The 12651-nt window shown below is 44.6% G+C and overlaps 1 protein-coding gene across 6 annotated transcripts in view; it reads left to right on the top strand.

Annotated features, from left to right (window-relative positions):
• Positions 1-12651, top strand: part of GDPD5 (glycerophosphodiester phosphodiesterase domain containing 5) — a 156914-nt gene that overhangs the window by 120389 nt on the left and 23874 nt on the right. For all 6 annotated transcript variants that reach the window (XM_032201666.1, XM_032201682.1, XM_032201643.1 and 3 more), the window contains exons 6-8: positions 1941-2039; positions 3108-3201; positions 6850-6995. In XM_032201666.1, the coding sequence (XP_032057557.1) occupies positions 1941-2039; positions 3108-3201; positions 6850-6995 (339 nt within the window). The remainder of the gene's footprint in view (positions 1-1940; positions 2040-3107; positions 3202-6849; positions 6996-12651) is intronic.

Genomic DNA, 12651 nt, shown 5'->3' with positions numbered 1-12651 from the left:
TCAGTTCTTGCCTACAGAAACCCACCCTTCCTTCCCTTTGAAAAAAATCACCTTTCAGAACAATTAAGGCATCTTGCTCTGTCACTTCCCTTCCCCACACCACCTTCATTCAGATTTCCAGGAAGGGAGAGACAAGAGGCTGGAATAAGTTAATATTCCCCCTGTAACCGCGCTGAAATGCCTTCAAAACCAAATTAAAGCGGGTGGGAAAGTCCGATATGTGCAGACAGCACGATTCCTTCCAACTTTCTCCTGTGCAGAAAGAGCTGAGGATTGTAGGATGAGCTGGAGCTGCACAGGGAAGAAGTGATAAATCTAAGCTGACGGGAGAAGAAGATGATGAAATGGAGATGGACTTGTGGTCTGACAGCACTGTGCTGCACAGGGCAGCAACATCATGGGCAATTTGGTGTGTTCTGAGGAAATCCAGTGGGTGAAATCTAGTTGGCAATTTTTTTTTATTTGCCACTGGGTTGGAAGTTCAGCTTTGGGGGATAAAAATGGATGAAAAGTGGATTGGATCGTGATGTGTGCTGGTGTTAGGCTGTGGCAGAGGGCCCAGAGGTCTGACCGCAGGATGAGGGAGCAGAATGACTGTTACATGTAAGCCCCACGGCAAAATACAATTGTTTTTGCATTGCTTTGTGCTTTGGTTACTCAGAGCCCTTAATAAGGAGAACTCTTGAAACAGCGTGGCTCTGTAGGGAGCTGGGAGTGTCTTTTAAATGGGCAAGTACACTCAGAGATGGGTAGTACGTGGTTTGCAAGCAGCGTTTTGGTTTGTAAGTCCTTTTCAGTGGGGAGCAGCCAGATCTTGTGGCCCCATGTGCTTGGCTCGTGTTCCCCCAAAGGTGGAGGCTGAGGGTAAAGCACTGCTGTCCCATGGACACCTACCGTGCTGTTGGCAGATCCCTGGGGGAAGCCAGGAAAGGAATGGCAGGAATGCTAAACTGCTAAGAGAAATCCTGTCCTTACGTACCAAGCTGATTTCTGTAAATGTTTGAGGATGCGGGGTGTTTGTCTAGGGTAATAAGAAAACCTGAAATTAGCCTAGAGATGTCCTGTATGAACTAGATGATCAATTCATTGCTGTGTATCAGCTGGCTTTTTCTGCCTGAGTCTCCTGCACGGATTTCAGATGTAGACAGTGTGTGGGACGGGGAGGCAGAGCAGCAGCATCCTTTGAATCCAGCAGGCACACAGCACAGCAGAGGCTGAGATACCAGACGGAGAGGCGGAGGATGGCAAACTATTTTTTGACAGACAGCCCAGATTTAGTCCCCCGGATCTTTACAGGAGGAGTTATTTCTGAGGCAGATTGTGATGAACTTTTTACCTTCAGAATGGAGGCGACGTTTCCTTTTTGACGGCTCCGCTCAGACTTCTGAGTGTTTCCACGTGGAGATGGCAGGGAGGGCTAGAGGAGGTTGCTGATGGACTGGGGCTCATCCTGCCATCTCATTTCAGCCACTGCATCATCCAGAGCCTCTTCTCATGCTGTATTATCTGTTATCCCTGCTCTGTCAATGTGGTTTGGATGCTGACCACACAACTCTTTTTCCATTTCAAACCCAAGTGAAGTCACATCCATGCACAAAGTTGTGCTGACCCATCGCAGGGATGACCACTTGGTGATGGGGATGCACAGCCTTGCCTGTGCACGTTCACCCTTTGCTGAAGGGCAATTTTCGTTGTCTGCCTGGAGTGTCCAAGGTTTATTCCTGAAAGGAACTGTTGGAGAGGCAAGCTGGGTGAAATCCAGCAATCCCCCATAGCACTGGTGCATCACAGGCCCACAGGACTCTGGCAGAGCCCACTCTCTATTTAAACTGCCATTTGTTATGTGCAAAAAGTTCTCTTTCTCCATTTCTCTATCTGTAAAACTGCTATAATAACAATACAAATGCTCCAGTAAGTAAATACTCTCACATTTGCTGCAGATTGGCCTGATGACGACCTTGATAACTACTGTGGTGACCATGTCATCGATAGCACAGCTTTGGGACGACGAATGGGAGATGGTATTTATTTCACTGCAAGTAAGTTCTGTGCAGGGATGTTTCTCTGGGTGGGGACAAAAGCGATCACTCTGTTTCCATCCTCTGGGCTCTTTCCTTTAAAATCAAACCAGGGCTTGGCTGCAGGGTTAGAGGTGGGAAATTCTGAAGCTGGGGGCGACGCGGAGCTGCTGGAGGGTGAGAGCAATTCCACTTGGAAAAATCCATGATCTTGGTGTGGGCAGCAGTGCTCAGGGCATGGTGTCCACTTCTGGAGTGTCTCTGGCTGTTCCCAGTGCCGTGGGAGTATTCCCCGGATTTATTTTTGCCCTGTGTATAAGTGTATATATATCTAAAAAATAATGGAACTTCTGTGCTTGAGTCCTTTTTTAAGAAAGACTTGTGGTATGCTGCAGGGCTGTTTAGAGGAAAATAGTTAAGAAATGAATTTCTTGATAGACTCGCTCTCTCTTCCTTCTTTTCTCTTCCTCAAAAAGTTATATGAAAAATATTTTGCCCATGAAAGGCTTGAGGTTTTACTGGTGATTACTGCTTCTTATTTGGTAGTATGCAAATATGGGGGGAAAAATAGCCTTCACGCAAGTGACTAACGTTTCTCAGAAGTGTTTCCCTTTTTTTCCTTGCTTTTTAAAGATATAGGCAGGCAGTTGGAGAGCAGAAGCATGACTCAGAGGGCCTATCTCAAACTTTCTCTCATGATGATGCTCCATGGCGAAGTCCAGTCCAACACATTCAGTTGGACAACAAGGAATTTAAAACTCAGTTGGCACCAAGAGCCTTACCGAAAATGGTGCGGTGTTTAAGGGTCCTATATCAAATATATTTTGAGATATTATGGGGTGAGCTGTTTCCATAGAATGGGGGTTAGAACTTTCCTCCATTTTCTTCATAGTGGTTTGAGTGCTAAAGGCTACAGTGGGATTTGGAAGAAGAGATCCAAAACAGATGCACTAGACTGAAGCAGAAATATTGCAAAATCCAACTCAAAATGGAATCGTCTGATGTCCTATGGAGCCTGCAAGATGAGTGAATTTGGAGGGTGTTGGGATGTTTAATCATTTTTTTCTCTCCTATTCTCGTGTCCTGCAGGCCACAGCCCCTTTCCTGCACATAGGAGCGCTTGCGGCAGTCACAGCCCTGTCGTGGTTGATAGCTGGGCAGTTTGCACGAACGGAGAAAGCCAGTGAGTACCCGCTGGACATCTCTTCTTTCAACCTGTAGACCACTTCTGTGCTTGTGTGGTGGTCAGGGGCTGGTGGGTGGCCACCATGGTGGTGAATCCAGCCAGCAGAAGCCAGGGCTGGCCCCTCCAGGTTCCCTTCCGAGGTGGTAAGCAACCTCCAGCTCAGCTGTGCTGGGGAGGTGGATGTTTACAGAGAAAACAGGCCGAAGCTGGTCTGGGAATGCACCCAGATCCCATAGCTGATGCTTAGCTGTTGGAACAACAGCCCAGTTGGAGGTGGCAGGACCGTTCTCAACAATGTAATGAATAAAAGCACCTAGACTTCCCCTAATCCGCATTACAATACATAATTGCATCCTCTCCAGATAACGTGCAATGTTCTACGTGGTTTAGTGAGTGACACTGGTAGGAGGATGGTTGGACCAGATGAACTTGAAGGTCTTTTCCAACCTTTCTGATTCTACATTTCTAAGTGCTGCTTGAAAGCCTCACTACCTGAGCAGAGATCTGACCCCCTGGTGGTTAGGTGCTTCTGAAACATGTGAGATGTTGAAGGTCACGCTTAACCCAGCTCTTCTGGTTGATGAGCCCGTCCACGGAAACAAGTTCTTCTGATTTCCCCTTCCCCACCTCATTGCCAGGGGCTCTCCCAAGCCTGGACTGTTCCTTCAGGTTTCCTTAGAAATAAGTTGCTCCTTCTGTACCCACAGGGCTTTTTTTCCTAAGGGTGTCTGTGGATGTTCTCAGACACTTGTGCCAGCTGCAGAACAATGATTTTAATTGGTATTTAACCTGTAGGAAAATACAAGCCCTGGAAGGATTTGGCAGCACTTGTGAAAGGCTTCCAAGAAGTGGCTGTTCAGCATGAAGAAGTGATGTCTGGAGATGGTGACTGGAGATTGAAAGATTTTGATATCCAGAGAGACCTTTCAAAGAAAGAATTGTTCTGCCTTAATTTATAAATATGCCAAAAGAGCTGAACCTGGTTCTTCTTAAATACTTCCTAGCATGTAATTAGGCTGCCAGTTGGGGGAGGATTTGTGGTTGCACCTAGAGCAGAGACTGCATATGCTCCTGAATTCTTCATACCTTTCCTCTTGCAGTTGCATTCCCTGAATTATTTTAATATATAAATTAGAAAGCTGTTTTGCTTCTCTTCTTCTGTTCCTGATTTCTTTTTTAATTTTTGAAAGAAGACCATGCATCTCACCTGTATCATTGGCTCTTAAAACTCCCCGTTTCTTTCAGGGTCATTTTACTTATGAAAAATATACAAATGAGTTCACATACTTCTTGGTGCAGATATGTTTGACATGGTGGTGTTGAAAAAAAAGTGAAATCTCTGAGAACATACAGCTCCTTATAATGGGAAAATAGTATTTCACTCAATAATAACCTTTTGGAAATAATTGGTGCAGCTAGAGTCATTGCTGCAACAGTATGTTCTTGTTCTTCCTTTGAGGCATCTGATACTCTTTGGCATTTGGCTTTTTTTTTTTTTTCCCTTGAGTAAATTGCCCCCCCCCCCCCCCCTTTTAGTCTTCTGAATTAAAAAATTAACATCTAGGTGTCTTTCAGACCTGCAGAATTAATACTTCTTGAATGACTCTAGTGGTTTAACAAATAAAATGATTGCAGGTTGTTCTCAAAGCTTGTTTCTGAGGTCAGATAAAGAACAGTGAGCTCAAAGCAGGAGGAGTAGAGAAGGAAGGCTTGCATCAAAAACTGTCATTGGGACTTTCATGTTGCACAAAATGGGAGATCTGTCCTGCTTGCTTAGCTTGGGTGGTCACCAGGGGACCTTCTTCCAAACAGACTATCTAATTGCCAAGGTACAGAATCACAGAATCATTTAGGTTGGAAGAGACCTCCAAGATCACCTAGTCCAACCCATGACCTAACACTAACAAGTCCTCCACAAAACCATATCACTAAGCTGAACATCTAAACGTCTTTTAAATACCTCCAGGGATGGTGACTCAACCACTTCCCTGGGCAGCCCATGTTAACAGCAAGTACTTTGTATTTTTTTTTTTTTTTTTTTTTTGGTGTGTGCATTGTCTCAATTGCCCTGAATGCACGGTTGGGTGTAGTTTTTATGGATCATTTTTATAACGATGCATGTTGGGGCATCATTTCCTTGAACCTGCAGGCAATGATCAAGAGATAATTCAAGCCCATGCATTTCTTTGGTCTGAATCTGAGCTGCTTAATCCTTAAACTGCAGTGACATGAAGGAAGGGACCAGATTCTTTGCACAGCCTGGGACTTTTCAAAATCGGCCCAATTGCCAGCAAGCCTGGCTGGTGTGTGGTGTTCCTAGGGTGCACAGGAACTGGGATCACCTCCTATGTCCTTCTGGTGGTTTTGATGCCAGTAACTCAAGCCATTCGGATCCTTGAGTGCTCTGTGGGTGATTGACATCTCTGCCGGAGAGAGGAGGAAAAATTATCTGGCAAAGTTACTAGTGTTACATCCTGGCTTGTAGGAACATGCATGAACGAGGCTGTTAGATGCTAGACTCAAAAAGAAGTTGATTTGTGTGTTGAAACCAGATCAGTTGTGGTCAGGACCATAGGTGGGTTGGGCTGACCTTCCCCTTAAAAAAAACAAACAAACAAACACAAAAACAACCTTTTCTTACCTTGTGTTCATTACAAATATATGTTTAATTTTTTTTTTTGAGGCTTTCCCTAAAGTTCCAAAGCCTTAAGGAGTTAAAAAAAAAAAATGTTAAAAGAACAGAGAACCAAAAAGCAACTTTTGCTTTAATACCTGTGTATTCAATTAAATCTAAGTATCTGGGGAGTTCAAAGGTGCCTGCTGTTCTTTGTAAGGAATATGCATTTGCTGTGGACAAGGGGTGCTTGTGTTGTGCTGTCAGCACCTTTGAAAGATTCCCAGGCACTGTGAGAAGTCTGTAGTGCAGCTGCTTGCAGAGACCCCGGGGAGCGCAGCACCATCACAACTCAGGGGATTCATTCAAATGTGCCCATCGTAATTAGTAAAACATCACTGCAAATGAACTTAGTTCTGCTGGCAGAAGTTGTTAAAGTGCCTTTAACCTGGCTGAAACAGGTGATGTTGGTGAATGATCAGTATAAACCCAAGTGATGTGAAGTGCACCATGGTGCCACGACTTGCAGATATTATTTATTTTATTATTATTTATTAATTTACTATATTTACTATTATTTAACGAGTGCCCTGTTCCTGCTGTCGGGCAGGGCAAAACGTGGTGTTGGCCTGCCTGTAGGGCTAGAAATAATCAGGTTTGGGGCTGTATGGCTGGGGCTTTTAAGCAGCTTGTTTAATTTTTGTTTCTCCAGTGTAAATTGAAATTACAGAATCATAGAATCTCCTGAGTTGGAAGGGACCCATAAAGATCATCGAGTCCTACTCCTGGCTCCACACAGGTCTACCTAAAATTGGGTACCAAATGAAACCTCTCACAGAGCTTGACTAGTCCAAAGAGATTTTCTTTTATAACATATTATGTTTTTCCCTAAACAAGGACCCTGTTGTTCTAGGGGCAGTGGCTGCAGACTGGTCTCCCCTCTGGAGGAGGAGGAAGGTCTTTTGACTTCGCTCTTGTAGTAGGATGAGTTCATGACCAATGTCCTCACCATCTTTCTCTTTCCACTCCAGCTTCGCAGATGCTGATGTTCACTGCATACCTTGCGGTCGTAGTTGCACTTTACCTCGTCCCCCTCACCATCTCGTCCCCTTGCATCATGGAGAAGAAGGCTCTGGGCCCAAAGCCAGCCATCATAGGTCACCGTGGAGCACCAATGGTGAGTGGCTTCACATTAGTCGTGCTGTGGTGCCTGCCTAAAATATGATACTGGACTTGTTGGTCTCCAGACTGCTCTCAAGAAAATATATATGGCACTTGGAGGCAGCCCTCCTGGCTAGAATTATTGTGGTGGGTATAGCAGGACATGAACCCAGAGTCAAGGCATGGTCTGGCTTACAAGCAAAGGGTAATGCTTGCCTTGTCCAGGGGGTTCTGTGCCATTGCATTTCTCTGTATGTTGGTTCTTCTCTTTGTTTGGGTGTTGTTTGTTTATTTTTTTAAATTTTATTTATTTTTCCTCTGCTGGCTTGGCTCTTGAACTGCAGCAGAAATTTGTGATTTTTAGATCTTCAGGCTTGGGCTTTGTGTCCTTTGCAGGACCTCACCAGTAATGATTAAATTCAACTCCCAGCAAGATGCCTTGTGTATGTGGTAATCTGCAGAAACGAAAAAACAAGGGAGCTGTGCTTGACCCTACATGACTGCACTGTGCTCTTGCAGTGCAGATCATCGTGAGACAGAGGGAGGTGATGAAACAGTCCAGTCACCTGTCTCTGGGCAGACCTTAAAGTCGTAGTCCTTTCTCCTCCAACATTTCTGGTCATGTCCAGGCTAAAGATGGGCTTGTTGGTGTGGGCACAGCTCTGAGCTTAGATGATGCTCTCCTGTGGCTTTTGGATATGCTGGTCTGGGTCTGAAATTTGTGTGCTTCTGCTCCTGGGCCTCCATTTCTCTCTGCTGGTTAATTGATCTCATACAAGATGGCACACTGCAGTGTTGCCACTGGCCTTGCAAATGTTCTTTTTAGGCATCCAACTAACTTTTCTACTTACAAAGAAAAAAAATCTCTACAGGTTGTCAAAACCTATTTGGCAAGCTGGATTGTGCTTGAGTTCCTCTCCAAATCCAAGAGTGCACTGGGAGAGATTAACATCTGCCATGACCCAGAAGTATTTCATTTCAGTTCTCTCTCTTTAATGATTTCTTTCTTTAAGAACCCCCTTGAAATGCCAACTTGCACCGCTCTTCTAACTGTATTGCTTCTGTGGGTGATGGAATGAAGTTCTGGGCATGACAGATTTTTTTATTTTTATTTTTTTCCCGTCCTGCTGAGTTTGTACCAACTTTGAAGGCCAGACGGCTGTGTGAGAACCTGGTCTCTGCATGCTTCCTGCATGGCAGGAAACCACAAAAATTTGTTAGACTTTATTCCTGTAGGGTTTCTAGGCCTGTGCAGCCCCCTGTAGCCATCTAAAGGCATCAAACAGCAGTAGACAAAACACTTCTGTTCCCCAGATCGAACTAGTTAACAGAAAACTCAACATGCCTTACCTGGAACAAGATTCCTAGCAGAGACTTGGTAGTTTGCTTTGCTTCATATTCTTCCTTGGAGCCAACAAACAGTCCTGACAGTATGGAATAACCATGTCTAAGATGCTTCTTGCACGTTAGGGTGAAGAGGGCTGCAAAGACTGATCAAAAGCAGTGACAGAGGCTGCTTGGTGCAGCGCGTGGAACTGTGGCCCGGGTGTTGTTCAGCAGGATGTAGCCCTTCACCATTCCCTGATACAAAGAGCTGGTTGTCTGCTACCAGCAGATGGTTTGCCCTGAAACCTGCAAGAAGCAAGACCAGAGGCTATTAAGCCGTGCTCCAAGCTCCAACAGCAGTCTGCATGTCTCATCGTGCATTGGCAGTAGGCTTACACGACTTTTATCTTTGCCATATATGTAGGGAGTGTGCTCTGGCTGTGCCCTTGAATGGCAAAAAAGAAGGATGAGAACCAGATAGAGGAGGTCAAAATGTTCTTCTGGACATCCATCAGTGCCCAGCTTTTCACTTTATCAAATGTCACCTTGACTTTGAAAAGTTTCATCTAGTGTATATAGTGCAAGTCTTCATGTCTGCTTGGAAGCTCATGATCCTGAAGCCTTGCCAAAAGGCATTTCTGCTGACAGAGTCAGGGTTTCACAGGGCTATTTACTATGTAGGTGTTTGAAGAGATGGCCAAGCAGAGCTGGAGAGAAGAAAATAGCTGAGAGAAGAGTCTGAGCTGTGGGACACAGACATCCACCCTTGGGCAATATCAAGATCAAAAGTCTGGAGCCTGGGAGTTTGGGTCCTGAGGTGATACTGCATCTAGTGGGACTGGAGATGATAAATAGCAATGCAATGCTTCTTTCAAATCTCCTGAAGCAAGACAAATTGACCTGGGAGCTGTGCTCTCTGGTACAGCCTGATAGCTGGCTGTTTCACCAGTCTGGCAGGAATGGGTCTGTAAATGCTGCATTTGCATGACCAGTGCTCTTCTGCTAGAAAGAAGCACATAGCTGAGTGCTGTTCTGATGAGTAGGGGATCCATGGCATGGCTGAAGATGCTTGCTGTCCTTAAATAAAGGATTTGTTGGGGTGATGGCATGTGGTATATGTGGCAAAAGGTGGTGAAATTGAGAGTTCCCAGGAAAGCCCATATATATGTGCTTCTTGAGGGCTACAGTACCTGGCACGTTGGCTCATCAGTGTATGGAGACTGCTTCTTGTAGAGGGGCAATGAATTTCTTGTGCTCTAGAGCCTGCTGGCCTCCATGCGTGCACACACCCTGTCTCTCTTCTTTCCTCTCTTTAGGATTTCTGAGAGTGTAATTCGCAGCATCTGAGTGCAATTCAACTGTTGTCCTTGTTCTGTGGAGGAAAAAAAGCGAGGAACAGAGGCCATATGGCTCATATAAATTGTCTCAAAACACCAGTGCAGGGAAATGTCCTTGCATTTTAAGTAGCGAGAGAAAATTGGAAAGCATCCTGGCATCAGTACCTAGATGAAGTGTGGCTTTTTGCAGTACAGGAGAGCTACAGGCCCCACAATGGCTGACACCTGGTGCTCCTCCAAAAACAATGTCTCTTTGGTATCATCCTTCCCCTTCCTCCCCCCCATGTGCTTTAATTCATCACTAGAAATGCTCTTCTGCCTAATTCCTTCTACCTTCTATTACCTAAATGTCACCAGTCATCCCCACTTTTCACTGTGCTAAATGTCTTTTCCCATCAGGGTGCTAACTAAAAGCCCCTTCTTCTAGCAGGCATTTAATCAATTAGTTTCTTTTCAGGGGCTCTTCTGAAGTTAACTATTCAGCCTCCGTGTCTATTTCTGTCCATCTGGAGTCCTATCAGGAGAGCACGAGGATTTTGGCAGCAGTGTGCTGGGCATTGAGGGCACCCAGACCTCACTTGATGTCTATCAGTTTAAAAGGGTCTTGTCCTGATGGGAGCAAGAATTATCTGACACCCAGGTCTGAATCATGAGATGGGGGCTCTGCAACTCGTTCGTGTTAATAAGTTAAGCACATCAGATGGTTTTATAAACAGGCGTCTGGTGTCTTTGGTCTTGATTTATTCTTCTTTCATCGATTTAGCTGTGTTCTGTCTTCAATGCCAATGGATTTGTCTTCTCTTTCTGATGGTTAGTGTTCTGCCCGTGCTGAGGATGAGCTGAAACAAGGGTGAGAGGTAGAAACTTCGGACCAACTCTAATATGAAAATGAGGAACTCCATCCAGTAGGTCACCAGCTTCTTTGTGCCTTTGAAGTATTCTCCCAGATGGTTCTCCTTGCATGGTGCTGGGAGTTGAGGCAATTTGTCTTTGGGTTTGGGATCCGAAGAAGGTGCTCTTCATGATGTTGAATGATATTTGATTTTAGGCATAGTCCTTAATTCCTAATCCTAATTTAGTCCTTAATTCCTGGTCTCCTAATTCCTTAGGTGAAAAATTAGGCTCATCATGATGATCTTTGATCTCAAATTGTAGCTAAATCACCCAAAAGATTAATAACATTAAGAACTTATTTCAGCTGTATCTGTCTTCCTTAGAAACTACATGAAGCCTAGAAATTCACCTCCTATTACTGTGGCCAAAAAAGAAGAAAGAAAACAAATCGGGGCTAAACCTGTGGAAATTGTCCAAGCATGTCGGAGGCAAGAACGGCTCCTGATTTCAGAGCTGGAGGCTACAAATAGCATGGAAATAAATGCTTTTGGCAAGCCACCCAGACAGCTGGTTTTCGGCATGTCTCGACAGCACTGTCTCAACATCTGTCTGCGTGCTGTGAAGCACGTGGGGCTTGCATGCCGTCGACCTCCTTCCTTCTTGGCAGGCAGCAGCTGTCTCGGCGCCGCGCACAGGCACGGTGCAGGGAAGAGCATTTTTGGGCAGCGCTGACTCATGGGCTTTGCACAAGTTCAGAATGGAAAAATACCCATTGTTGGGACATAGTGCTTTGGGGAGCCAGTGTTTAATTGTGCTTAGGATCTGCCTTTTGGGGCGTTGCAGGGGAATATTTTGCCTCAGCAGGAAGGATACCATAGCAGTCCCAGGAAAATTCTAGCAAATGCATCCTTGCACATGTGGGGTGTTGTTTTTTTTATCACCCCTTGAAGGTGAAGCCTCCAACATACTGGCATTTCTGGGGTGCTGTTTCTGTCATCTTGTAATATCAACTATTGATGAAACCAATGGTGAAGATTTGCTCCATCACTGGGGGTGTTCAAGGCCAGGTTGGATGGTGCCTTGGCCAACCTGATCTAGTGGGTGGCATCCTTGCCCATGGCAGGGGTTTGGAGTTGGATGATCTCTAAGGTCCCTTCCAACCCAAGCCATTCTATGACTTTTGGTTGGAACTGTGGCTTATTGAGAGCCTTGTTGAGCTAATGAAGATCCGGTGTTTTTTTTTTTTTTTTTTTTTTTTTTAATTGCTATGTTTTGTTTGTTTTAGGTGTGTTGGAGGGCCTTTCTTTCATTTTAAACTTGGATACCAAAACGTTGCAGCCACCTAATTGGGATGGCTTTGGTTTTTAAGGGCTCAGACTGAAATGGTTCAGTTTGTACTGCTTGTGCTGCTGAAATCAGTACATCTTTGCTGTCTGCTTTATGCACCCCCACCTATTAGATATGGCCAGGTAACCTGTCCACTGCTCCAACTAATAGCAACAATCACAATTTGTGTCTTCTGTCAGGCCTGGAGAAAGGCTTGAGTTCATTGAAACCATTCTATATGATTAGGTAGTCTTTCATTAAATCAAGCTTCAGTGCTAGCATGTGATGCAAGATTAGACCTCATGATTGCTGAATGCCTAGTAATCAAATCTCTAATGGCTTTTTGCTTAAAATCCTATCCTGTTGTCCAAGTCAATATTTTTTTTTCTTTATTTTACTCCTTCACTACTTTTCAGTCTAGCTGAGATGTTTCCAGAAATGCTGGATGTGGATGTTCTCTAAAATACCTTGAATTCCTGGGGATTAAAGATGCATATTTTTAAAACAGTATTGTTATTTCCTCCTAGTGAGCTGGCATAGTGGGACCTAATCCTGAAAACCAAAGTACTGACAGATCCCAGGCTTAGTCCCACAAAGGGAACTTCCAAAAAGCATCTTTTTATAGCAGGAAAAACTCCAATTCTCAGCTATTGTTGTAATCATGCCTTACTTTTTAGTCCAGTTATTGGCTTATGAGGAGATGAAAGGGAAGGGAGAATTCAAAATGAATTTTAAAATGATGGAAATGGATGAAAAATATCCTTAAAGCTTGCTGTAGCTGCAGGTGCGGTTTGGAACAAATTTAATTTTTGGGTGCAAGCTTCTTTGTTAGCCTCTCTAACATGCAAA

Source organism: Aythya fuligula, chromosome 1 (assembly GCF_009819795.1).
Source record: "Aythya fuligula isolate bAytFul2 chromosome 1, bAytFul2.pri, whole genome shotgun sequence".
Classification (NCBI taxonomy): domain Eukaryota; kingdom Metazoa; phylum Chordata; class Aves; order Anseriformes; family Anatidae; genus Aythya; species Aythya fuligula.
The sequence above is the reverse complement of the archived record's forward strand: the minus strand, read 5'-3'. Positions and strand labels throughout refer to the sequence as shown.